The 25,000-nt window shown below is 27.7% G+C and overlaps 1 protein-coding gene across 1 annotated transcript in view; it reads right to left on the reverse strand.

Moving 5' to 3' along the window:
* Nucleotides 1–25,000, reverse strand: part of LOC101241516 (C-Jun-amino-terminal kinase-interacting protein 4) — a 45,349-nt gene that overhangs the window by 11,952 nt on the left and 8,397 nt on the right. The window contains exons 3-15 of the mRNA XM_065812270.1: nucleotides 19,328–19,398; nucleotides 19,163–19,242; nucleotides 16,139–16,323; nucleotides 15,673–16,060; nucleotides 15,493–15,549; nucleotides 15,324–15,419; nucleotides 15,133–15,187; nucleotides 13,338–13,468; nucleotides 13,095–13,157; nucleotides 12,553–12,750; nucleotides 815–882; nucleotides 600–724; nucleotides 215–482 (exon numbers count right to left, since the gene is read on the reverse strand). Of these exons, the coding sequence (XP_065668342.1) occupies nucleotides 215–482; nucleotides 600–724; nucleotides 815–882; nucleotides 12,553–12,750; nucleotides 13,095–13,157; nucleotides 13,338–13,468; nucleotides 15,133–15,187; nucleotides 15,324–15,419; nucleotides 15,493–15,549; nucleotides 15,673–16,060; nucleotides 16,139–16,323; nucleotides 19,163–19,242; nucleotides 19,328–19,398 (1,785 nt within the window). The remainder of the gene's footprint in view (nucleotides 1–214; nucleotides 483–599; nucleotides 725–814; nucleotides 883–12,552; nucleotides 12,751–13,094; nucleotides 13,158–13,337; nucleotides 13,469–15,132; nucleotides 15,188–15,323; nucleotides 15,420–15,492; nucleotides 15,550–15,672; nucleotides 16,061–16,138; nucleotides 16,324–19,162; nucleotides 19,243–19,327; nucleotides 19,399–25,000) is intronic.

Raw genomic sequence — 25,000 nt, forward strand, 5'->3', positions numbered from 1 at the left:
TCTCTTTCAGTAACTTCCAACTCTAATAGTGGTTGCTTGCAGCCTTTTTGGAAGTGAAGATGTTAAAAAAAAAAAGATATATACTATATATTATATAATGGTATTATGAGAATACAGAAATTCCTTTATAAAAAATGTGTTTTCTTGGGAAAGCAAATTAATAAAACTATTTTAAAAAAACAAAAAAGATAAAAATAGATAAAAATTAAAGAACCTGGAGAGTTTTTTTCAGACATGAGCTCATCATCGTTTAAACCATCTACAGCAACCATACATAAAAGATGAGATGATGAGACTATAAATTGATCAAGAGCAATTGAAGGGTTATTGGCATCAATTATTGTAATTTTGCTACATGAATGAGTGCTTGTACCAATCCAAACTGTTGATATTGAAGGTTCTTTGAAATCAGCAGGTAGGCCTATAAAATTACCAGCAGGTGTTCGACCACCATATAAAGAAATACCACAGGCACACCAAATCTTAAAAAACAAGTTATAGAAAGATATAATTATTGAAAAAATAAATCCTTCATAGATCAAATCATTTAAAAGCTTGCTTGAAAACAGTTTAAAAAACTTAATTTTTTTTCAAAAAACCTTCATAGATGCTTCAGTGTTTAGGGGTCTGCAATAAACAGGAATCGGTATAGATGTAAAATCATCTTTATCTTCAGGTTCAGTTGTACCAGGTAGACTCCAACCATAAGCTTGATGTCTACCCTCTATTAAACGAAATATTAAACACCAACATATATATTTTTGTGTAAAAAAATTGAAGCAATAACTCCCTTGAGAAAAAAAATAAGGAATACCTGAAACAATGTGTTCTTTGACATACTTATATCTTTCTCTTCTTTCTTGTCTTTGTCTGATGGTAAGACTAAAAAAAATTAATGAAAATTTATTAAATTTTTAGTTATAAGTTGTTTTGTGGTAAATTTAAAACCTAAACTTCACTTTTTTAAAATATTAAATTACATTTTTTTAAATATTAAATTAAGTATTTAAAATAACACTCTAACAAGTGCTTTTAAAAGTGTTAATCTAGAGTTTTTAGAAGTGTTAATCTAGAGTTTTTGTAGGGTTGGCTCAAATCATTTCAATACAAAAAAAAAAGAAAATCAATAAAAAGAAAAAGGAAATTTTTTTTTTTATTAAACTTTTTAGAGATATTTTACATAATTAGCCTTAATTTTGTTATATTGTCAACTTGTTTCTCTTCTCAGCAGCCTTGTTCGTCAAAGTTCTTGTTTCCGAGTTAATGCGTTTAAAGAGGGTTGTAACCATTATTAAAAAAAAAAAAAGAAGAACATCATCTTGACAAGACAAATAACATTAAAAAAAAAAATTATATATAATAATAATAAATAGGTTTGTAGTTGAAAAATTATAAACATATAAAGTTTAATTATTGGGGTTAATTATTATTTATTGGGGTTTATTAGGGAATAAAGAAGTATTATACTTGTTTATTAACAAAAAAATATTTTTATGAAATTTTCAATCTGACAATTAATTTTTACCTGAATGAATGAATTAAAATAAATATGTAATCAAAGTATTATTTTTTAAATACTTATATAATATTAATAATTTATAAATATGTACTTATATAATATTTATATAATATAATTATATAATTCTTATCATATAATATATTTAATAAACAATTTTTTAAATACTTATAAATATATACTTATATATCACTAATAATTTTTTAAATTGAAATATTTTGTGATAACATTTGAAACAAAATTGAAAACAAGCAAAAACAAATTTTGTATGTTTAATATTGTTTAATTTTGTAGTATTTAATATTCCAGGCTCAGATTTTTTTGATACACAATACTATACAAATTATTTTCACACTCAAAACAAGCGGACTAAAATTTCTTGTTTAATATTGTTTCAGAATCAGATATTTTCTAGTGATGTTTTAGTCTGATTTGCACAGACCGTCATCAGACCTAAAATGCCAATTTAAAAACCGTTACAAAAAAATATATAAATATCTCCAACTATTTGAAGCAATTTTCACCCTATTATCCTTGTTCATAGTAAGGGGGATTGTTTAATCTCCTAATATGTTGGTTCATAATTACCTTCAAGCAATTTCATTATTTTTCTTTCATGATAATTGTCATTAGTAGATGAAGTTTTTGGGTGCAACTAGTCAAATACCATAAGGCATTATTTGCAATATTCAGTCGGTCCAGAAGCATGCCAATTGCCATTCATGCTACTAGTTTGGTGTTCTATGCTTCTTTACAAAATATGTATATATATATTAAGAAAAGAAACCTGCCCAGAACAATTTTGTATCTAAAATAATTTTTTCTAGACATGGCGCAAACACAAAACTTTTTATGGTCTCATTTAAGGATGTTTTACCAGAAAAATCTTGGTAATTAGAGCTTAGAAAAAAAAAAACTTTTGCCCCAACTTACATAATTTACTCCAGATGTGATAAAAACAGAATTTTAAAAAAACTTTTAGAGTTTTTTTGTTAGAATTCAAATATCATTTATTAAATATCACTTTCTTGGCATTTAGAGATAGTAACTTTATAAAAAATTCCCCAATATTACATTGGGCCAGGCATTAGCAAAGCTCCAAAAACAAAAGTTTTTAACCACATAATTTTTATTTAAGGTAAACAGAACTTCTAAAACATTGAATAAACAAATTTTGCAATTTTATTAAAAAAAAAAAAGTTTTCCAACCCCAAAATCCTGATGTACAATATGTTTATGTAAAAATTCTTTACGGTTTTGGTGACTTTCGGATTGTTCTGACCCTTTGGACATCTACCCAAATCCATAAGTTATAAATATAACATGGTCACTACTTCTAAATTTCAAATAATTTTAAAATGAAACTCGAATTCTATCAAAGATTAAAATATTTTTTATTAACAGATAAAAAATAATAGATAATAGTAAAAACAAGTTGTTTAAAAATAAAAATAACAGCAACGAAAAAAAATTGTTTTAATATAACTATATTATTTTAATTTAAATTTTTTTTTTTTTTAATAGTGTTTAAAAATATCTCATGACTGCAAAGTTATAACTTATAGCTTGAGCTGTCACAGAAAACTGGAATTTTACCTAAATAGTATAAAAAAATGTTTACTACATGATTATTAAACTTTAGTTTACTTCAAAAACTTCAAAAAAAGTTCTAAAGACATGTCAGATTTTTTTTCATTTTCTTCTTTTAAATTTGCATAACTTAAAACGTTTACAACTTTTTCATTTATCTCGTTAAGCATGATTCACAAACTTTTCAAACTTTGATACACAACTTTTCAAAAAAAAAAAAAGTTTTTTTTTTTCAATTAAGGAAGGTAAAAAAAAATAACAAAAAAACAAAAACAAAAACGCTTTTAAATCATAACTTATTTTTCTTATAAAAATATAAACTTGGAACCACATTTACTTTTTTAAACTTGTGCTTTAATAATGAATATAACTTTGAGACGTTTGTTCTTTATATGGAAAAAAATCTAAAAAAACATTGCAAATCTGAAAACCCATCAAAAGATTTAATGTAGCAAAATTAAAAAATAAACAATGAAATTAGAATTACAAGCGCCCATGTACGGCGTTTTTCTAAAAAAAATAATCAGCGTAAAACAACTGCACAACAAGTTACGTGGTTTAAACTAATAAATCATTCGCGCTGATAATTAAAACCATTTTATTCTTTATATTTTTAACTTCATAAAACAACATTAAAATAAAAATGCGAGTTTTTTTAATTTCTTTATTTTAATAATGTAAAAACTTTTAATATTACCAAATCAACTGACGTTGTTTTAATGCTGTTTTATACAGTTTTTTAACACTAAAAATATAAAACAGGTTTAAAATGAAGCGAGTTGTGTTTTCAGTATTAACAGTTCAGTATGAGTGTAATAGTAAATAAGTTAAAATTAACAATTAAACTAAGAATTAAAAATTTTTAATTTCAAAATTACGTGAAGCTATAAAAATAAATCTATAAACTGTCTAAAACCAGGAAAAACTGTTAAGTTACATTCTGTTTTTGAACTTATGAAATAAAATCAAAATGGCTAAAAAAGGTTTCAAAAAATAAAGATAAGAAAGTTATTAAAAGAAAAATCTACTTTATTTGAATTATTTAAAGAAATAACTTTTTGTTTTTAATCATGAAACATAATATAATCTTAATCATTAAACATTTAACATAAACAACGTATTATTTATAACTATATGTTGCTGGATCAGGTCCAACAGTAAAACATTTTAACAATAAAATATAGAAAGTTAAATTCTCCCAACGTAAAAAACATCAGTTAATTCTCATGTGAATTGTTACAGTGGAGTCGAAAATCACAATTTCAATAAAATGATAATAATAAAAAGAACTCAGACTTTTCAAAAAAAACGATAGCAGCACAGTATTTGTACTTTTCCAGTTTTAGTGATAATAGCAACTATAGGGTTGTCTTGAAAATCATTTAAAGACAAGCCATAGGAACTGTGTGAATTATGAGATGTTCAAAATAGTGCCGTAATAAATAGGAGCGAGAGGAGGAGGGTTAAGAATCTTTTTGAAAATAATTATAACAAGTGAGAGTCTTTTTACAACGCTTCAGGAGTCTTAAGATTAACTTTAAATAATATAAAGATTAGTACTAATTAGCGAGTGAAAAAAAAATTTAAAGCGCATAGTGTTGAAAACTTTATAAAAATATTTTGAAAAAACATGAAGATAACTTTTTACAAACAACATAAAACCATATTGTGTGAAGAACTTTTATTAATTGAGGTAAAAGAGTACGTCTGATATATTCAAATTATTATTTAACATTAGACTTTTAAACTTAAATAACTTCTTTTTTAAAGAAGATAATGATCTACACATTTTGTGTATGTTGTATTCTTGATATCATGTAAACTTGTAATATTTAAAATTAAAGATTAGGCTTTCGTAACTTTTTTTCATCATCTTTTTTTATCATCTTTTTGTTTCAAGAAAAGAAAAAAGAAAAAAAAATAGAGCAACTATTAAGCACCTTAGAGCAGTGACTTAAATTTACAGTTATTAAGTATATCAATCATATACAGATATACATGATTAAATCTGTATATCTGCTTATGATGGATATACAAATTTAAAAAAACTTTTTAGTAGATGAAACTGGAATGGCCATTCATAAAAAAAAAAAAAAAATCGTATTGATAACCGTTGTGATTTTAGATTAAAATTGGCCAAATAAATACACTACATAAAAACTCCATGCAGTTTATATTAGTTCACATTACCCCAAGGTTTAAACTAATTACTTTCGAATAGTGATGTAACATAATATAGATATTTATTTATGAAAACTAAAAGTGAAGATTTTTGTATAGTTGAAACAGGGTGTGTTACTGAAAAACATAATGCTGGGAAACATTTTTAGGGAGCATAGTGTTTCTTATTAAAAAAAAGCTCAAGTAACAACGTTATTTTTTTTTACTGTCACAATTATTAGATAAAAATATTTTTTTACTATTAATTTTGAACTTATTGATCAATCAATCAATTCACTAATCAAGTTAAAATATTTTCTGATTGTAGAACTTGTAAAGTGTCAATACTTGACAGAAACTTTGAGTTGCATTTTGTTGCATCATCTAGATTTCATAAATTCATGGGAAAAACATGGGAAACTCGTAATTTTGTGGGTTTTTCATATTAGGGTACTAATGCTTTCTGTCAATTTAAAATTTGTTACTATAAAACTGTATTTCATATCAGTTTTATAGTAACAAATTTTACATAAATTAATCCAAAATCCTGAACGTAAACAAAAGAGAAAAAAGCGAGCTTGAATAAAATAAAAAAAAAAGGACACTTGTTTTTCTTATGAGTCATAATGTGTAAAAATACAAAATAAACAGATACGAATACTTTAATGGAAAGCTGGTTCTATAGGAAATAATAACTGAAGCTAAAAATTTTAATCTACATCCTCGTAATGTAAAAACGTCATATTTAGGAGGATATATGCTAATCACTTTTTGTACTTTATTTTCAATGTGGAAAAGTAAAAGTTGATCGCAAAAAAAAAAATAAATAAAAAAAAATAAAGCTTGTCCCTAATGAAAATCTAGCTATTTACAATTTTACAAGTTTATGTTCAGCTGTAGTACTGTGCAACTTACAAGTTGAGGTTAAGGTATAGTTGATACTGTGAAAGGGTTTTTAAGTAAATATTATTTTTTAAAGCAAACTTTTTAACCTAATATGCTTTTGTATAGCTCCAACTTAACAAATAGCTTGGTTTTGGAGTATATGAATATTGTATACGATACAAAGGTCTAATTTAAGTTTCAGTAATTCACTAATTATCATTATACAGAATTTATTTTTTCAAACAAAGTGTATTAGGTCTAGAAAAACTCACCATTGTTATTATGTTCAGTTACCATGTTAAAAATAGAGTAGTTTTAAAACATGTTATTTTTTTAATGATAGCATTAGTGAGATAATATACAAATTTCAATTGATTTTTACTTCTGACACTTTTAAAGTAGTTTTAAAGGGACAAGTAAATGGCACTTTAAAACTGCTTTTTAATTTTCCAAATAATTCAGTCTTCAACAATATAAGAAGACCAATAACATAATTTGTAACTGATTGAAACTAAAAAAATTGTCTTGTCTTTAAAGCATAATTCTTACAATTAAATTCCTAACTTTGGTTTTTGGTTTCTGTTTTCATAATTGCGTCATATCATTTTACTTCAAATAATATCTGAATAGCTTATTTTTCAACAATTTTTAAATGTCTGGTCTTTCTACAATTATATTACTTAGTAAAGGAAAAATATCTTTTAAAGAATTAACTAATTATCACTTCAAACTTCATAAAATTCCAAGTTAATATGTTGTGATGGCAATACAACAATCTCTGGTAGTTCTTGTCACACATGTTCAATATTTTTAATACCTAGTACTCATTAACTTTGTACTGGGGAACCTTGGCATCTGAAGTGCTTAATTCTAGCTCAGCTGCCATACAGGAATTAAAAATAGTAGTACTAAGTGTAACCCTTTTCTACACCAGTTTAAAGTCCTATTATCTTTAAATTTTTTCCAGCTTTCCATTAAAAATCTTTAAACTTGATTGGTGACAATATATGATTTTATGATTGGTGACATGACTTTATTATCCTATTTTTTGGCTTTTGTTGAATGAGCCATAGTAATTCTCTGAAATTTTTTTTTTGTTTGTAAAGAAACTCTTGATTTCATATTTTACCTCTATAATCCCACTCTCTATAAGTATTTTATTCCACTTGATAGAATATTATTGTCATATTTGAGCTGATATTTCAATGATACCCTCTCTCATTTAGACAAGTTCCAAAAGTGCATTGTTAATGTTGTTGGACCTGATGCCAAGCTTGAGTCTCTATCTCATTGTCTGTTACATTTCTTTCTCTTTTTTAAAAATACCACAATAACCTCAAATAATCTTCTATTTCATTTCATTTACTTTGAGATTTAAGAGAAGATCTTAGTCATCTAAGAATCTAAGTATTTCATTATATTTATAATTTTGTTTTCAATATTTTGATTAATTTATTCTCAAGTATATTATGATAAAATTAATATAATAAAATATATATATTTTTTTAATACAGGATTTTACAACTAGATTTTAATAAGAATTCAATAGCTGTAATGAGAAAGCTCATTACATGAAAGAAAATTCTTATTCTTTAAATTCCTAATTCTTAGATAGCTTAGTTAACTCAATCATGAGGAAGATAAACAAAATTTTTTTTTAATAAACACCAACAACAATCAAAAAAAGTAAATTATAATACAATACTTTTTCTCCTGTACCATCATGCAAATAGTGCATATATATTATAGTACACACATACTTAAAATTTCATGCAAAATATACACGTATTGAATGTCCAATAAAAATCCCTAAAATTTATAAATTGTTGTTACTCTTTAAGATTTTATTTATATAGAATAGGGTGGTTCAGAAAATAAAATGATTTGATATTTTAGAGGCACTTGCATTTTTATATTCCTTTTGCTTCCTAAATACACAAAAAAAATTTGAAGAACATCAGACAATATTTAAAACCGCCTCATTGACCTCGAAATTTCAGCATTTTTAGTTATTTTTCAGAATATTCCAAAAAATTTAAATTTTTTTATTAACATAAAAAATATGCAACAAATTTTATATCTTTACAGTAAATTAAAAGAAAGTTTTATTTTAATACTTTTCCATTAAAACTGCTCAGTTTTCACTGATTGTTCCATGTGTTCAGTTAACTGTTCAGTTACAACCAACATCTGAAAGCAACGTTGATTTCTTTGGATTGGGAAATCTTCGCCCGTGACTTTCCACCATTTGAAACAAGTATTGTTTTTGTTTTTCTTGTTTTGTTATTATAGAATTAAATGCAGTGGCTAGAACAATTCCTCTTTCTGCACTATCATTGACAAATTTTAGTGCCTTAACAGTTTTCTTTGCAGCCTGATAATTTGGAATATCTGACCACTTCTCAACACCCTCCTTCAGAAAAGACATGTCTAACTGTAAATAATCAAAAAAAAAAACGTGAAGATGGTCCAATGAAATACTCCAGAGGTTTTGCACTCAGATCTTCAGTTCCAGTGTATTGAATTGATTGACAATCGAGTTCTTGATTGTCTGCAATCTGATCTCGCAAATTTGCTACCATAAGTTTTTTCGTCATAACAGGCACCAGATCAGAAAACAGACCAAGCGGTGCTAGTTCTTTTCCAAGATGCCATAAATGGCAACCCACTGCTTTCAACGCAGTTGAGATGTTGAACTGTACTTTGTTAATGCTTTTATGAGATTTAAATCGTTGAATGGAGCATCGCATGAGTATGAGCAGGTTATCCATTCTTTTACATAGATAAGGCAACAAAGAAACCAAATTCCAAGCACCCTTAACTTTCATGTTTGGCAAGCTTAAATTGAGTTTGAAATAAGAAAATCTTTAAAACATAAATTATTTTAGACATCCACCTCGCGTGGTGAAAAGAACCATATGCCTCAAGGTGGAAAATCTCCAAGATATTCCACCTTGAGGCATCCAAGATCAAAGTAAGTTCCAAAAGTTCACGATAATTGCCTCTGGGTATATTTCCTGCCTTTCCATTCAACACTCCTAAAATAAACCAACTACATCTCTCTTCAATTCTTTAAGTTCTTCATTTAAAGGATGATTGGTGCAAGCTGTATATGTTTCTTGGTCTAAGTTTGGCCAATATTCCTCAAATCAAAAAAACAACAACACATTTGGACCAGAGGATGGACTAAAAACTGCCTTGAAGACATCGCCACACAGAACTTCATGCACATGATGGCGACATGCCAACCAGAGCAGATTTTTTTCAAGTTTTCTTTCTAAAATTGTGCACACGCTATTTAGTCGACCTGTGTTTGATGCCGTAGTGTCGAAAGAAATTACAACTATTTGATTTTGCAATTTCCAATAAGAAATGGCAACCATTGTTGCATTTGCTATAAGCTCACCAGTCCCTTGTGCCACTTAAGGAATTGCCGAAAGTTTTTCTGTTCCTAATCCTGAAACTAGAATTGCCTGACGAGCAACTTTTTTGGGCCCACCTAAAATTGCTGGCAAAGGTTTTCCATCAATATAAATAAGTAAAGGTCCCTCCGAACTAAAGGCTGCCTTAACATTAGCATAATGTTGAAAATGATGCTCCACTCGGCTTCTTCTAATGCTACTACGAGATATTGGTAGTTTTGATATATCACCATCACCATACATTTGGATGGCTGCATTTAAGATATATGCTGCTTTTCTGTCATTTACATTTGTACGATCAAGTGCAGATGCAAGTGTTGAAAGAATAGCATTTAAAGTAGATACCTTAGCACGTTTAGAAGTTGATGGAGATTTCTCCTGACAATGTTTCTCAATAAAATTGTTATGTTGTTGAACCATATAGTCTTCATCGCTAGACAAAGCATTATCTGCTTCGCTTGAACTATTTGATGATGACAATAATTATTTTTTATTTCAAGATATTCTTTGGATTTTCGCTTTCTCTCCTCTTCTTTGATAGCACGTTGAACTTCCTTTTGCATTCTTGATTCTTTACTTTCTTCTTTTTTTGCCAAAATTCTATCTACACCTCCCATGGCATATTTTCTTTCTGAACGTTTGTCAGCAAGAAATATTTGATCTTTTTCTATTTTATTACCTTCAATGCATCGTGGTGAGCAATATCAAAAAAACCATTTACTGAATTCAAAAAATCTTCTTCTTTTACCTGCTGTGCTGGCCCACCAAAACTCTTGTCTTTGAAATATTTCTGTATCTTTCCAATAAACCTTCAGTTTTACGAACAATACTTCTATGTTCAGCAGTCGGAATTCCAGCTTTGGCCCAGATCTCACGCAACCGCTACTACAGTTTTTATGGCATCTTTTAGAGTTTGACTGTTCCTTTTATGATAAAAAAAATATATTCTTAAAACTTCCAAACTTGTGGGCAAAACTTTGCCACTAAAATGTGGTTCTGGTTCCCCAATCAAATAAATGTAAGTTTTACATTATTTTATTTATTTTAAATTTGTTTTAACATTGCTGTTTGCACTCAAGACTCCACCATTTTGTTTGTTTTGTTTTTATTTATGATCTATGACCTTTGGTAACTAATAGGTAAGTAAATAAATACTAAATACAAATTCTTTGCAGGTAATTATAGTAATTACTAATTAACTTTTGGAAATAGGTACAAAAATAAATATTTAAAAAATCAAGCCCGAAAATGAAAAATCAGCAAACTTTAGGTTCCATGAGGCAGTTTTAAACATTTTCTGATTTCAATAATATTTCATAGTTTTGTTTTATAGGTCAAAAGGAACATAAATATCAAAGTGCCTCTGTTATTGGTTGACTTTAATTTTTTTTCTACAGAAGCTGAAGCGCCCTAATATAGAGTATTCCTTTATTAGTTCTAATATCAAACTTATTCTATAAATCTATTTTATCTGATTTTTTCAATTCAAGGAAAAGTTGACTTGGCTAGATCTTTTAAGAGGTCTCAACTTTCTTGAGACAGGACCTTATTCTAATATGAAATTGTTTCAGATTTCTTGTCTCCCAGATCTTACCATAAACAATTCCTTTTAGAATACTCCAAAAAACCTCAATTGGACAACATTCTGGTATGTGTGCTGGGTTATCAACTTTAACCACATAATTTATGGAATTTTTTTCAAAGAACAGCACCACTGTTTTGAAATAATGCAAAAAAGCAGGTCAGGTCAAAATAAGTATAGATCATCTTTATAATATTTTTTAATAAAAGAAACTAATCACTTCTTGATGTAATGTTTCAAGTAAAGATGTTGGTTAACTGCTAAGACCACTTGGAAAAAAGGTTTTGACACCCCTTTCTCAGAAATCCACAACTATTTTTTTGGAAAAATTTTGAAGTTTTTCTATATTTTATTCGCACAAGAGTTTGTTAAATAAATAAAAAATATCATTGCTATTGATTGTGCTCTGAGCTTAAGTGAACTAAGATTCATCATAAAAATGGAAAATTTTCCTTGCAAATTCTAGTACAGACGATCACTTTGGCAAAGTCTTTTTTGCTGGTCATAATTTTGCACAGGTATTCTTTTTATTTGACAGTAACTGATGCTGGTCTTTTTTTAACAATTAATCATTGCTGTGCTATATTGCTACTTTTTTGAAATTCCATTACATTGAGGAAACATGATTTTGAGAGGCTTATTTTTTTTCGGGCAACATGAAATTAGTTCTTTTAAAATCATTTTAAGCATGCAGGATTATGTCAGAGATGGTTGTCTTATTACAATTTTTTATATTTAAAGTGTTCCAAGTTAAACTTCTTTCTGTAGGGTTAATGAACTAAATTTTTTCTGTTAGCTTCTTATTTTAAGGTTATTTTTTTAGAAATGTGTAACTTTTTTACAAAACGTAATATATAAAAAGAAATAGTGTTAAATCTTAAGACAAGAAAACTTGCGGGTGTCCCTTTTTTTAAGCTTCAAACTTTTCACAGATTTTTATTGAACAACCGTTATAGATAATTTAAATATACAATTCATGAAGCTTTATCAAAATCAATTTAAAACTAGAAAACCATATAAATCAGGGTGTAAGAAGGAATCAGAGTAAGAAGAAGTAAATGAAGAACCAGAGTGAGAGTAAATGAAGAAACAGAGTGAAAGTAAATGAAGAATCAAAGTGAGAGTAAATAAAGAACCAAAGTGAAAGTAAATGAAAAAAGAGTGATAGCAAATAAAGTAGAGATGAGCATACATCTCATCTCTACATCATGAGCATAAATCTCATCTCATGTGAATATATAGAAAAATTTACAGTTTTGGGAATGAGAAAAAATCTTTAAGTTTGATGGCTAAAAATAAATAACTAAATTTCAGAATAATATTTTAGTAAGCTTGAGAGATATACTAGTAAGTTTAAGAAATATATTAGTAAGCTTAAGAAATACACTAATACTCACCCTTCGTATGCAATATCAGGTTGAAACTTTGATGCAACTGAAAATGATCCTGTAGTACTAACTGTACTGTTTTTTCTTGAAATTGATACCTCATCATCACTTCCAAACCATGACTTTGAATGAGGAATAGGTTGACTGATAGATAACTTTTTTTGTGCAGAACTTGTTGGATTTGGACCAGTAAACAAATTACTAAACCTATTTAAAAATATGTATTCAAAATAAGAAAAAAAGAAAATAAAGTCTTTGTCATACACCAAATAATATCTTTTTCCCTGTCATACACCAAATAATATCTTTTTCCCTGTCATACACCAAATAATATCTTTTTCCCTATCATACACCTAATAATATATTTTCCCTGTCACACAACTAATAAGAATGCCTTGATATGTATTTGAAACTATTTTTGTGTTTTTGCTCTTATGATGCATTTTGATGCATATAAAAAAAATACTAATATTAGTTTATTACCTTATTGCACTTTAAATTAAAAAATTAAAAAAAAGTTATTATTTGGTAAAAATTTAAATAGTACGTACAACTTCCAAATAGATGATTTCTTTTTTTGTTGTAATGCAGCAATATGATTTTCTTTAGAAGCACTAAAAAAATCAACAAACAAAATTATTTTAAAATTTAAATTTTAATGAACCTAAAATTAATGATACAAAAAAAAATCATACATTAATAACTTAAAAACTTAATTTAAATTTTATATTTAGTGCAAGCGTATGCTTTATATTAACATTAACTTATTAAAATTATATTATGAATAAAAACACCGAATCATTTCTGTCCAGCGTACTGCTTCTTGTAGTTCCATCAACCTCTCTTTATATTGGTTTCTTTCCATTAAAACTTTTGCCATTTCAACACGTGTGAAACGTTTCCGATTTGCTGAGGATATTCTCTCCTAATAAAATGTTTTAAAATACAAACATTATATATACAAAAAACACCATGAGAAATATCACTATCAACTATTTCGGTAAAAGATACTTATGTTATTAACGTGATTAAGCACAATGAGAGGAAAACCATGGAGAAGAGTGAGGCTTGACTTGCAATTGTCAAGAGGGATTAAAAGATTCCATGCCAGCCTGAATCTATGAAGTTACATAAGAAGCACATTTGTCAGCAGGAAGATGAAAGATTTCTATTTAAGAGCCATCACGAAGAAAATCAAAAAAATTTCTTTTCTAAAGTAAGAAAATGTAAAACTTGCACTTTTTTGAAAAAATAAATGGGGTGAGGGCTCTAATAAGCTTAAAGTACCTGTATATTAGTAAAAAAAATATGTCTCCTTTCTCCTCTCGTTTATTATCAGAAGTTTATGATAAGTAGATGATAGTAGTGAAAGTTAACAGGTAAGCAATTCAGTTAAGATTTTAAAACAAATTATTTTCTATCATTTATTAAAATTATTGAAATAAAGAGGCCATATTGAGAATAAGTATATAAATAGTTGATGTGGAACAGACATACCATGACCCAGGTCATGGTAAGTCTGTTTTTATTAAAGTTGAGCTAACTTTAATAAAAACAACCATAAGTTACTATGCATGTATGTTTGTGTTCTATCTGAACCACTAGCTTGGTGTTCATTTACCTGTAAACTGCTATATGTATGCTGTGCACTGTGTGAAACTCTGGAGTGGTGTTAGCTCACCCTTAAGTTATATGTATAACTTTATTCTGTTACAACCTCTAGTGTGGTGTTAACTAATTATCAGCTCAATAACTAATTAGTGACTAAAACCATTTAAAAGACCTTATTTTCCAGTATCCTTTAAAATAAAATGTTTTTCTTAATGTATAAGTTTCCAGAGCAATATGTTAGCATGATGCTTACAGAAGTAACTTATTTTAACTACTTGAGGTCAGGTGTTGCAACTTTTACTAATTGAAAATTCCACAATAAGTAAGGATGTTAAGGAAAAGGTTTTACCTGAAAATATTGATGTTTATCGACAACTTGATTGTGTTAATATAAAAGTCAATAGCAATTCATTCTATGGCAAATAAATGCTCAGCAATAACTACGGAATTTGCTTTCAAATAAAATGATTGAAAATTATTATTATTTAACAAAAACATTGCTTCTGTTATGCATGAAGATTCTACATTCTGCAAGACCCCTCATTATAATATAATTTTATTATATATTAGTGAGGGGCATTATTAATCTTAGGATATGCATTATTAAAAAGTTGTTAGCAAAAGTGACAATTAAATTTATAAAAAAATTCTATAAGAAGGTAATTATAAAAAAATTAATTAAGTAAAACACACACACACACACAAAAAGTGACAATTAAACTTGGACAAATTCAGGTTTAAAAGTGAAATATAATAATTTTAATTACTTAAAATAGTCACTTTACTATTACTTAAAATATTATTTAAAATAGTGATTATAATACTAAAAAAATTATTTAAAACACTTATTACTTAAAATAGTGGCATTAAAAGATGATTTTACACGCTAAGACACATGCACAAATATTACATATAAAATAAAACATTAAATATTATTAAAAAAAAAGAAGAAAAAAATTAAAACAAATCAAGCTTTACTTCAGCCATTTTGTTTTTCAATTGAAGTTGAGACTTTTCATATTCAAGTCGCATCCTAATGCATACAAAATGTAAGAACATTGTAAAAATATATCAACACATCACTGAACATTTCTGAAAATATTTTAAGAATTTAATAACACACCACTAAACACTTTATAAAACAACCATTAAGTTTTATATAAGGTTACTTTTTATTGCTTTGTTCCAACTCAGCAATTTTTATCTTCATTCTCGACACTGTAGTTTGTAAACCACTTATTTCTTCATCCTGCAAATCTTTTTTGCTGTAAATATTTTAAAAAGTAATTACAACTAAAAATAAATACATTAGGACATTCATATTTGGAAAATGTATACTTAGTGATATCTTCAACTCTCCTAATCAAATCATTTTTTTGCGTCTGAAGCTTGTTCCTAAAATAAAATCAAGAAATATCTTCCTAAATCAGACTAAATTGTTGCTATGATAATTATCATTAGAAAACTATTATTTAACAAAATTTTCAAAAAACCCTAAAAAAATATTAGAATAGGAACCTTATATCAATAAGATCTTTGTTTTCATTTAATAAGTGATCCATTTCCTTCCATCCACTTTGATCATTCATTAAATCAAAAATATCACTACTTTTAGGAGCAGAACTTCCAAGTGAATCTAATGATTGTTCTCTTAATTTCTGAGCACTTAATATATCAATTCTAGGAGTCTCATATACAGAATCTTCATCAGGTCTTGATTGATTTCTGTAGAGCTCAGGAGTGCTCTGCAATATTGCCAAGGCTCCAGGACTAAGTGTCATTTCAGCAGTTACAAAAGTACTGGAACTGTTTATTTTATCTTCATCATGGTTGTGATCAACTATTTGGCTGTTTAAATCACTTGCAACAAGTTTTTTCTTTGGAGTAATGCTTAACTGAGAAGTTTCTAAAGAAAAATTTATTATCTTATTTTTTCGGTAGCATTTTTATCAATAAAACATCTTAAAATGAAAAGGTTCAATACCAGTATCAGTTTCTGTAATCTCATCTTCTAATGAAGTATCATTAAAATTCTCTACATAATGGTGTTCTACTGTGGGTAAACTTCCTTCAGATGAACTATTTAAGTTTGATTTAGGATCTTCATTATACACAGCACTAACTTGGGAATGTGTAACTTGTGCAATGTTTTGGGATGGTGAAGTGAACCTTTTAAAGAAATTAAATATATATATCAAGGATATTAAAACAGATTCAAACTTTTTAAAGAATTAAAGAAAAAAAAACAATTTTTCCAAATAATTTTATTACTATACATTGTTTTTTAATTTATTCTGTTTATTCATGTTTAAAAGAAATGTAAGCTTTTAAAACCGAAGATAAGAAAATCAATTTTAAAAAGTTATAATGGATAAAATATAGACAATAAACAATCCCACCACATCAGAACTGGCTTTTAGTTTGATAAAATGAAATATATCACACCTCAACCAAACCAGTTTCTAGTCTGATAAAATGACATAGGTTTATAAAACAAATTTATTAGCGCCAATTTTGAGCCAACCATTGCCAATTTTGTTTGTAATTAAAAATTTAACACTACTGTTCTTAGTAAAACTTACTTTTCAAATTTATTTAAATTTAAACCCAAATCATGGTCAAATAATTAAAAATAATAAAAAATAATCAAATTTAAAAAAAAAAAAAAGTAAAATGTTATATTTTACAATTCATTTTTAAACATAAAATATAATATAATAATTACTCAGTTAATAAAAAAAAACTAAAGAATATTTAAACTGTGTGATTCAATCTTTCTAATGTACACCACAACAAAACGGAAATCAGGAAACCAAATCCAGTAGGATGTGGTTTCAGCATTCAAAAACTCAATAAGTATACTGACACACACATGCCTTATTCTGAAGCTCTACAATAAACATCAGATCAGCACTCATTGACTATGTGCTCAGATCTAAAATCTCCCTTTATAGCACATCATTCCAGACAAGCATGGGGTCCTAGACCATTTGGCTAAGAGTAGCATGGCATGTGACCTATAGTAACTGATTTCTGGCCCTGATGTGCTTGACAGTAAGCGCGATAAGTGTGTTTAATTTTTATTCACCGGATATGAAAGTGGACCAAAACATAAAGAGACCATACCACAGGCTTTGTTATAAGAATTTATTGCATAACAAAAACGTGTAAATGTAACTTTAACAAAAACACTAATAAATGTAACTTTAACATAGCATTAAAAACATAGATCATTAAAAGTTAAATTGTGTCACTAGCATATTTAAAAGTACCATGTTGTAATTAAATTTAATTTTAAACTGCGTTAAAAATCATTTTAACTAATAAATAAAACTGATAAAATCTAAATTTGGTATTTTGAAAAAGATTTTATTTCTTTATAATTTATTTCTTAAAGCAATCCTATACTTAAAATATTCTTTTGTTTGTTTATTACAATTTAATTATTATATTTTTTAGGTATTTAATGTAATATTTTAAATAAAGATTGTAAACAATATATAGATTTATCAGTTACCAATGCAAAACTATTTGACATTCCTTCGAAACTAAATTTTACATTTTACGTTTTACTATTTTACATTCCTTAAAAATTAAATTTTAATTTTTAAAATCATGTTTAAATTTAAGTCTTTTACCTAAAAAAAATTTTTTATAAAATAGTCACTTTTCTTTAAAAGTTTCACAGTTGCTTACAGGACTTTAAAAGTTACTTTGCTTACAGGACAACAGCTCAAAGAAAACTCATTTTTTTGTGAAAACAGAACAATTTTTTTTATTTTCATTATTATGATTAGGTAAAAACAAAAACTGCACAAGGAATAGACAGTCAGAAACCACTCAACAAGGTTCAGAAATGTTCAGATTTTTTTCAGAAACAAACAACAAGGTTCAGATTTTTTAGATTTATGATTGTACTGTGAATCACTATCTCGAAGTAGCACCCATGTCAACCTTGAATTTGTCAAGATGTGAATCTAAGAATATGGACTATCAGAGACATTTTACATCCTATTTTGGCGTAATTCTTTATGAGAGTCTGCACCAACTCAACATTTTCAGCTTTGTGATTACCTAGGAAGCCCTGAACAACTGCAACAAAACTGCTCTCTGCTGTTCTGTTCGACAGCCTTGCAAAATCCTCACATTCTATGATCTTCTTGATATGTGGTCCGACGAATATACCAACCCTGACCTTAGCCTCCGACAGCTTTGGAAAAAGATCTTAGAGGTATTGAAATGCTGCTGACTCCATGTCAAGAACAATGATAAATTACTTAATAAGCCCTAAGTTGATGTGCAGTGGTGGCATAAGAAGTTTATGAGGTTCTATCAGTACCTCCCACTTCATATTGCTCTTCCCAACAGATAACTTGGTCCATTATGGCCAGTCCTTTGTGCAATAATGAGCAATAGTGTCATGGCTGTCTCAGAGACAGAGGAAACAAGAAAACTTCATGAAACCTCCTTGAAGACCTATGAGGAATGATACCATTTTTAAGTCACCGATGACCTCTCATCCGTAGTTGTCATACTTTAATGCACTCAGCAACATTTTGACACTGGTGTAGTCCTCTTTGAGATGCACAGAGTGGGCCATCAGGAGAAACTGGTAGTTTTTTCCATTGTGAAGCAACATGGCTTTGAGGATTTGAGATGAACTGTCAATGACATGTCATCTCAGCCATTAAATAGGATTGCATGTGATACCTATAGCCTGGTATCTCTGCATGTTCTAAAATCATCATACCGCCTCATAATTACATCTTCATCACCATGGACATTACCTCCCTATACATAATTATTATTAATTATTATTAATAATTGCATAACAATAATTATTATTATTAACAATTGTTCACGAATAACCGGGGGCGGGTAGAACTATGAACACAGAGTCAAATATTAAAAAAAAAACAGGTTTGATTGATTTTTGTTTAAACTGCTACAGATAATTTTAAACTAAATAATAAAATTTATAACAGAAAAAGATGAAAAAATTGAATACTTATATTTTGAAAGGAGATCTGGCGTTGAAGGTGAACATTTGGTCTGTGTTTCAATTTTTTCCATATATGCATGCAGCATCTTAAATAAAATTTTTGAATATAAAATTTTTTTTTTTAAAAAAAAGTATTTTTTTTATGATAAATTAATAAAATCTGGTGAAAACCTCTGTGTGCCTTGTGTGAAGAGTGTCATATTCCCTTTTTTGCTCCACTAAACGCTCTTCTGTTCTTTCAACTGAAAAAATAAAAAACCTATACCAATCTATACAAAATTGAATTAAAAAAAAAAAAACTTAAAGTTACTTTGTGTATCCTTAAAATATGTGGGTAGATACAAAATTTATATAACTGTTATATATGAATTTAATTGAACAAGGAAATTTGAACAAGCAAAAAAGATTTTACAGTACTTTCCATATTTTTTAAGAAAACTGATAAATCCTTCTTAAATATACTTTGTGCTGATTATAAACATTTTAAAAACAGAAGAAACGCAAAACATATATTCAAAAAGTGTAAACAAGTTTGTGAAAAGTGCTGGGTAAAAATATATGAAATCATCCAGACCATGACACCCTTACGTCTCAGAATTTGTTTATTTTTACACCACTTGCAGTCCATATCAAAAAAATAATAACTGCGAAAATTTTAGTTAAAAATACCAATGGGTTCCAGAGATATTGTCACTTGAAATAATGCTGACTCAGCATTTTAGTGATTTTCTGAAGTGACTACAAAGTAACTTTGACATACAGTATCTTCATAATGGCTTGGGGAAATTTCCTAAAATTTGGTACTCTAATAGATTTTAACTTGAGAAATCCAAAAATAGCATTCTTAAGACTCGATTATCTCAAGAAATGCCTTATTTATCCAATTCAAAATTATTGACTTAAAAATTAGTGATTTTTGGAGGTAAAATGAAGACTGTGGCCCAAAATCCCAAGTAAAAAGTTTAATTGTATATCATTATTTCATCTTAGGTCTACTGAAAAAAATTTGATTCATCAATTGTCTCTCTAATACGTGATCAAAATTTGAATTTAAAAATGGTGTCTTTTTAGAAAAATTTAAATTTTGTAACAAAAGCAATTAAAACATTTTGTAAAACATTTATTTGAATAAAACATCAAATAGTGTCATTTATTGACTAGTTTAGAACATTTATAGTCATGGGCCAAGGAAGATACCCTCCCCTCCCACGGGAGGCCCCTATGCCCCTCCCCCAATCTTCCTAGATTTTTTTTTTTTTTTTTTTGCATAAAATGAATAAATAATGCAAAAACATACAATTTAATTTTAATTTTGAAAAAAAAAATTTTCATTATTTCAAATTGGTGACTTAAAACCTCCTTTTATATGAAAAACAAACATAAGTTTTGTTTTGTTCTTTTTAAAGGTATTTACTTGTTTGTATTTTCTTAAAGAATTACTTTTAATTTTATAGTTTTTATATTATTTTGTTAGGTAATAAATAATAAAAATAATTAATATGGAGAAATGTGACATTAGAAAAAGTCTTAACATTCATTGTCACAAAACTGGATTTTCAAGAAAACAAGGTTTTGTTCAATTTAAAGATCTTCCTTGTGAAAAACAAGAAGAAATAATATGGCGAGCAAATTTAAAGGAAAAATATAGTTCAATAAGAATTATATGTTGTTATCATGAGCAATTCTATGGAAAATATTTTGAGAGAAAAATTACAAATTGTTGCAATCCTTTTGGAAAACACAAGGAAAGTAAAAAAATTGCTATAAAAGGTAATCTTACCTTATTTACAACAGAATTGATATGGAAATTAAAAGAAAACAATTTATTATTTATAAAATGTTTGATAATTTCAGTTGTTTTAACCACGTAAAACTAAATTTGTTTTTTAGGTAATATAAAGATTTCCATAGACATGGCAAACTATTTGCAAAAAAATAATGTTTATGTAACCCCAGGTTGGAAATTCTGCAGTAAATGTTACAAAAAAGCAATAGAAACTGATGAAGATTTAAATTCACAGGAGAAATGGGAATCCAAAAGTGAGAAAAAAATTAAGTTAGATACCACTATAGAATTGCTTGGAATTTGACCAGTCAAACTAAAAAGTCTTTCAAAACACAGCAAATTGCCTGTAGCAAAACAAAAGTTTGAGAACACTATTGACAGAGTTGCAAAAATGGTCTCATTAGCATATAATATTAAAGAAACTTTTTTAACAACAGAAATAAAAAGCCCCATTTTAAACAACAACATTAACAATGACCATGATCTAGACATTTTAATGTATGAAATAAAAAATAAAATTTCAGAGACTGACTCTTATTGCCATAAGGTGCAAATGTTAACACTCGCACAAAAATCATGGACACGTAAAAAGATATCAAGCTACTTTGAAGTGTCTGAGTATCTTGTTCGAACAGCAAGAAAAGTTAAAAATGAGAATGGAATTCTATCATTACCTGGAAAAAAAACTGGAAACCCACTTTCACCAGAAACAGTTAATTTAGTGATTAACTTTTAACAAAGTGATGAATATTCAAGAATGATGCCAGGAAAAAAAGATTATGTAAGTATTAAGAAAAACCAACATGTTCAAAAAAGATTATTGCTACTCAATCTTAATGAATTACATGTTGCATTTAAAAAAGACTACCCTAACGTCAAAGTCAGTTTGTCAAAATTTTGTACTCTTAAACCTAAATGGTGTATTACAACTAATGCGTCAGGTACCCACAATGTATGTGTTTGCATACATCACCAAAATACAAAATTTTTCATTGATGCCATTAGGTGGAATAAAAGTTATAAAGATTTCATGGCATTGATTGTTTGCTTTCTTTAAAATGCAGAATGTATGTTGCATCGATGTAACCAATGCCCTGGTATTGAAGTGTTAAAAATTTTTTAGTGCAGGAGTTTATGGACCATGAGCATGAAGAAGATGTAATATTTAAGCAATGGCAGAGTACTGATCGTACAACACTACTTTCACAGTCATTGCCACTAGATGAATTTAATGATTTATTATGTGACAGCATTGACAACCTTACCACTCATTCATATATTGCAAAAACACAAAGTAGATACTTAAAAAACTGTAAAGAAAATCTTAACCAAAACGAATGCTTAATTTTAGGAGATTTTGCTGAAAACTATCAATATGTTGTTCAGGATGAGGTTCAAAGTTATCACTGGAGCAAAAGTCAATGCTCACTTTATACAATTGTACTTTATTTTATAGAGAACAAACTTCTTAAACATAAATCTTTTTGCTACCTTTCAGAAGATGTTGATCATGACACAGGATTTATTTATAAGACTCAGGAAGATATAACTAGATATATCAAAGAAAACCTACCTGATGTATCAAGTGTGAAATACTTTTCCGATGGTTGTGCAGCACAATTTAAAAATTTTAAAATTTTATCAATCTTTGTCATCACAGTAAAGACTTTGATTTAAATGCTGAATGGGTATTTTTTGCTACCAGTCATGGTAAATCCCCCTGTGATGGTATTGGTGGGACTGTTAAAAGAGTAGTATGTCAAGAAAGTCTAAAACAAATAACTACTGGGCAGATTTTAGATGTTAATTTAATGTACTCCTTTTGTAAAGCCAAGATAAATGGAATTTACTTTAAGTTATTTTCAAAATAAGAAATTGATCAAACACGAGCACAATTAGAAAAAAGATATTTAGGTGGAAGAACAGTTCCTGGCACAAGGATGTATCATTATTTTATTCCAATTGCTCCAAACACTAAAAGTTATAAAAAAATAAGTACTGATGCATGCACTGAAATATTTGATATCATTCCAAAAAGCAAACATTATGTAGATATTTCATTAAATATTAAAAAAATGGATTATATTGCATGTTTTTATGATGGATTTTGGTGGGTAGGGATTGCTGAAGATGTAAGTGAGCTTGCTATAAAAGTCAGATTCATGCATCCACATGGACCAGGTAAAAACTTCTTTTGGTCAATGAGAACTGATGAGTGTTGAGTGATGATGATGAGTGCTCAATTCTGAAGTTATATGCCTAATTTCTACACCGCGAACAATATCAGGTTGTACATACAACATATCTGATTTAGATTTGAAGAATATAAACTGTTGGTTACAAAAAAAAATTAATTATGTTTAAAATAATTTTGTTTTTATTTTATTTACCTATTTTGCATTTAAAATGTCTTTTATTTTTTTCAAATTCTTGAATTGTAGGCTGAGAAGGAGGGGTGGGGGTTTAAATAAATCACAAATCACTCCCATCTTATTATGTCAATGACTATATTAGTCTAAAACTACATAAAGATATTGATTGTCAAAATGTTTTAAAAACGTTTTAATATCTTTGGTTTTAAAATTTATGACTTAAAATCGTAAAAAGATCTTTGAAATAAGAGGTAAGTATTTATCGATTTGAAGTAACGCAAATAAACTGTTTCTCAAAGTTAAACTGAAAAAATATGTTTTTAAAATGTATTTTAGCAATCAACTATTATTTATTCATTTTATGTAAAATAAAAAATAAAAATAAATCTAGGGAGATTGGGGGGGCGGTGTTGGGCCTCCCGTGGGAGGGGAGGGCGTCTTCCTTGGCCCATGACTATAAATATCCTAAACTAGTCAATAAATAACACTATTTGATGTTTTATTCAAATAAATGTTTTACAAAATATTTTAATTGCTTTTGTTACAAAATTTAAATTTTTCTAAAAAGACACCATTTTTAAATGCAAATTTTGATCATGTATTAGAGAGACAATTGATGAATCTAATTTTTTTCAGTAGACCTAAGATGAAATAATGATATACAATTAAACTTTTTACTCGGGATTTTGGGCCACAGTCTTTATTTTACCTCTAAAAATCACTAATTTACAAGTCAATAATTTTGAACAAAATTGGCCAATGAGGCATTTCTTGAGATAATCGAGTCTTGAGGGTGCTTTTTTTGGATTCCTCAAGTTAAAATCTATTAGAGTACCAAATTTTAGGAAACTTCCCCAAGCCATTATGAAGATACTGTATGTCAAAGTTGCTTTGTAGTCACTTCAGAAAATCACTAAAATGCTGAGTCAGCATTATTTCAAGTGATGATATCTCTGGAACCCATTGGTATTTTTAACTAAAATTTTCGCAGTTATTATTTTTTTGATATGGACTGCAAGTGGTGTAAAAATAAACAAATTCTGAGACATAAGGGTGTCGAAAATTATTTTTTTTTGATGATTTCATATACTTTTACCCTGCTGTTAGAACAAAAACAAAAAGAACAATATGACAGGTTGAGATTTGTATTCTGAATGCCTGTATAACAATGTGCAACACACATCTTCAAGTTAATTAATGCTGGAAATTTATTTTATCTCTCAATTTAAAGCTTCACTAACAAAAATATAAATATGAATTCTTAGTTTAAGAATAAACTGCTTCTGCATGAGAAATTTTTCTTTTTTTCAAAACAAAATTCAAATTTCAATATAAGAGTCAAGTTTTTTTTTAATATTTAATTTTTTTTTAAACATGAAAAAAAAGTCAGGTATATAACAAAATTTTATTTTATAATTTTCCTCAAAGAGCTACTAAAAAAAACAACAGACTGTCCTAACAAACATACCTAAGTACACATTTAACATGTCTAAGTACATAGAAGCAGTACTTAATAATAAAACTTCAATGTATGGTAAATATGTATAAACAGTGAAAAGATGTAGAGTTAGTAGGTAAAAATTCAGTGGAAAGTGAAATTTCCTAGCACTAACAAAATTAATTTCCTAATTTTCTCTCTCTCTCTCTCTCTCTCTCTCTCTCTATATATATATATATATATATATA

Source organism: Hydra vulgaris, chromosome 12, assembly GCF_038396675.1.
Source record: "Hydra vulgaris chromosome 12, alternate assembly HydraT2T_AEP".
Lineage (NCBI taxonomy): Eukaryota > Metazoa > Cnidaria > Hydrozoa > Anthoathecata > Hydridae > Hydra > Hydra vulgaris.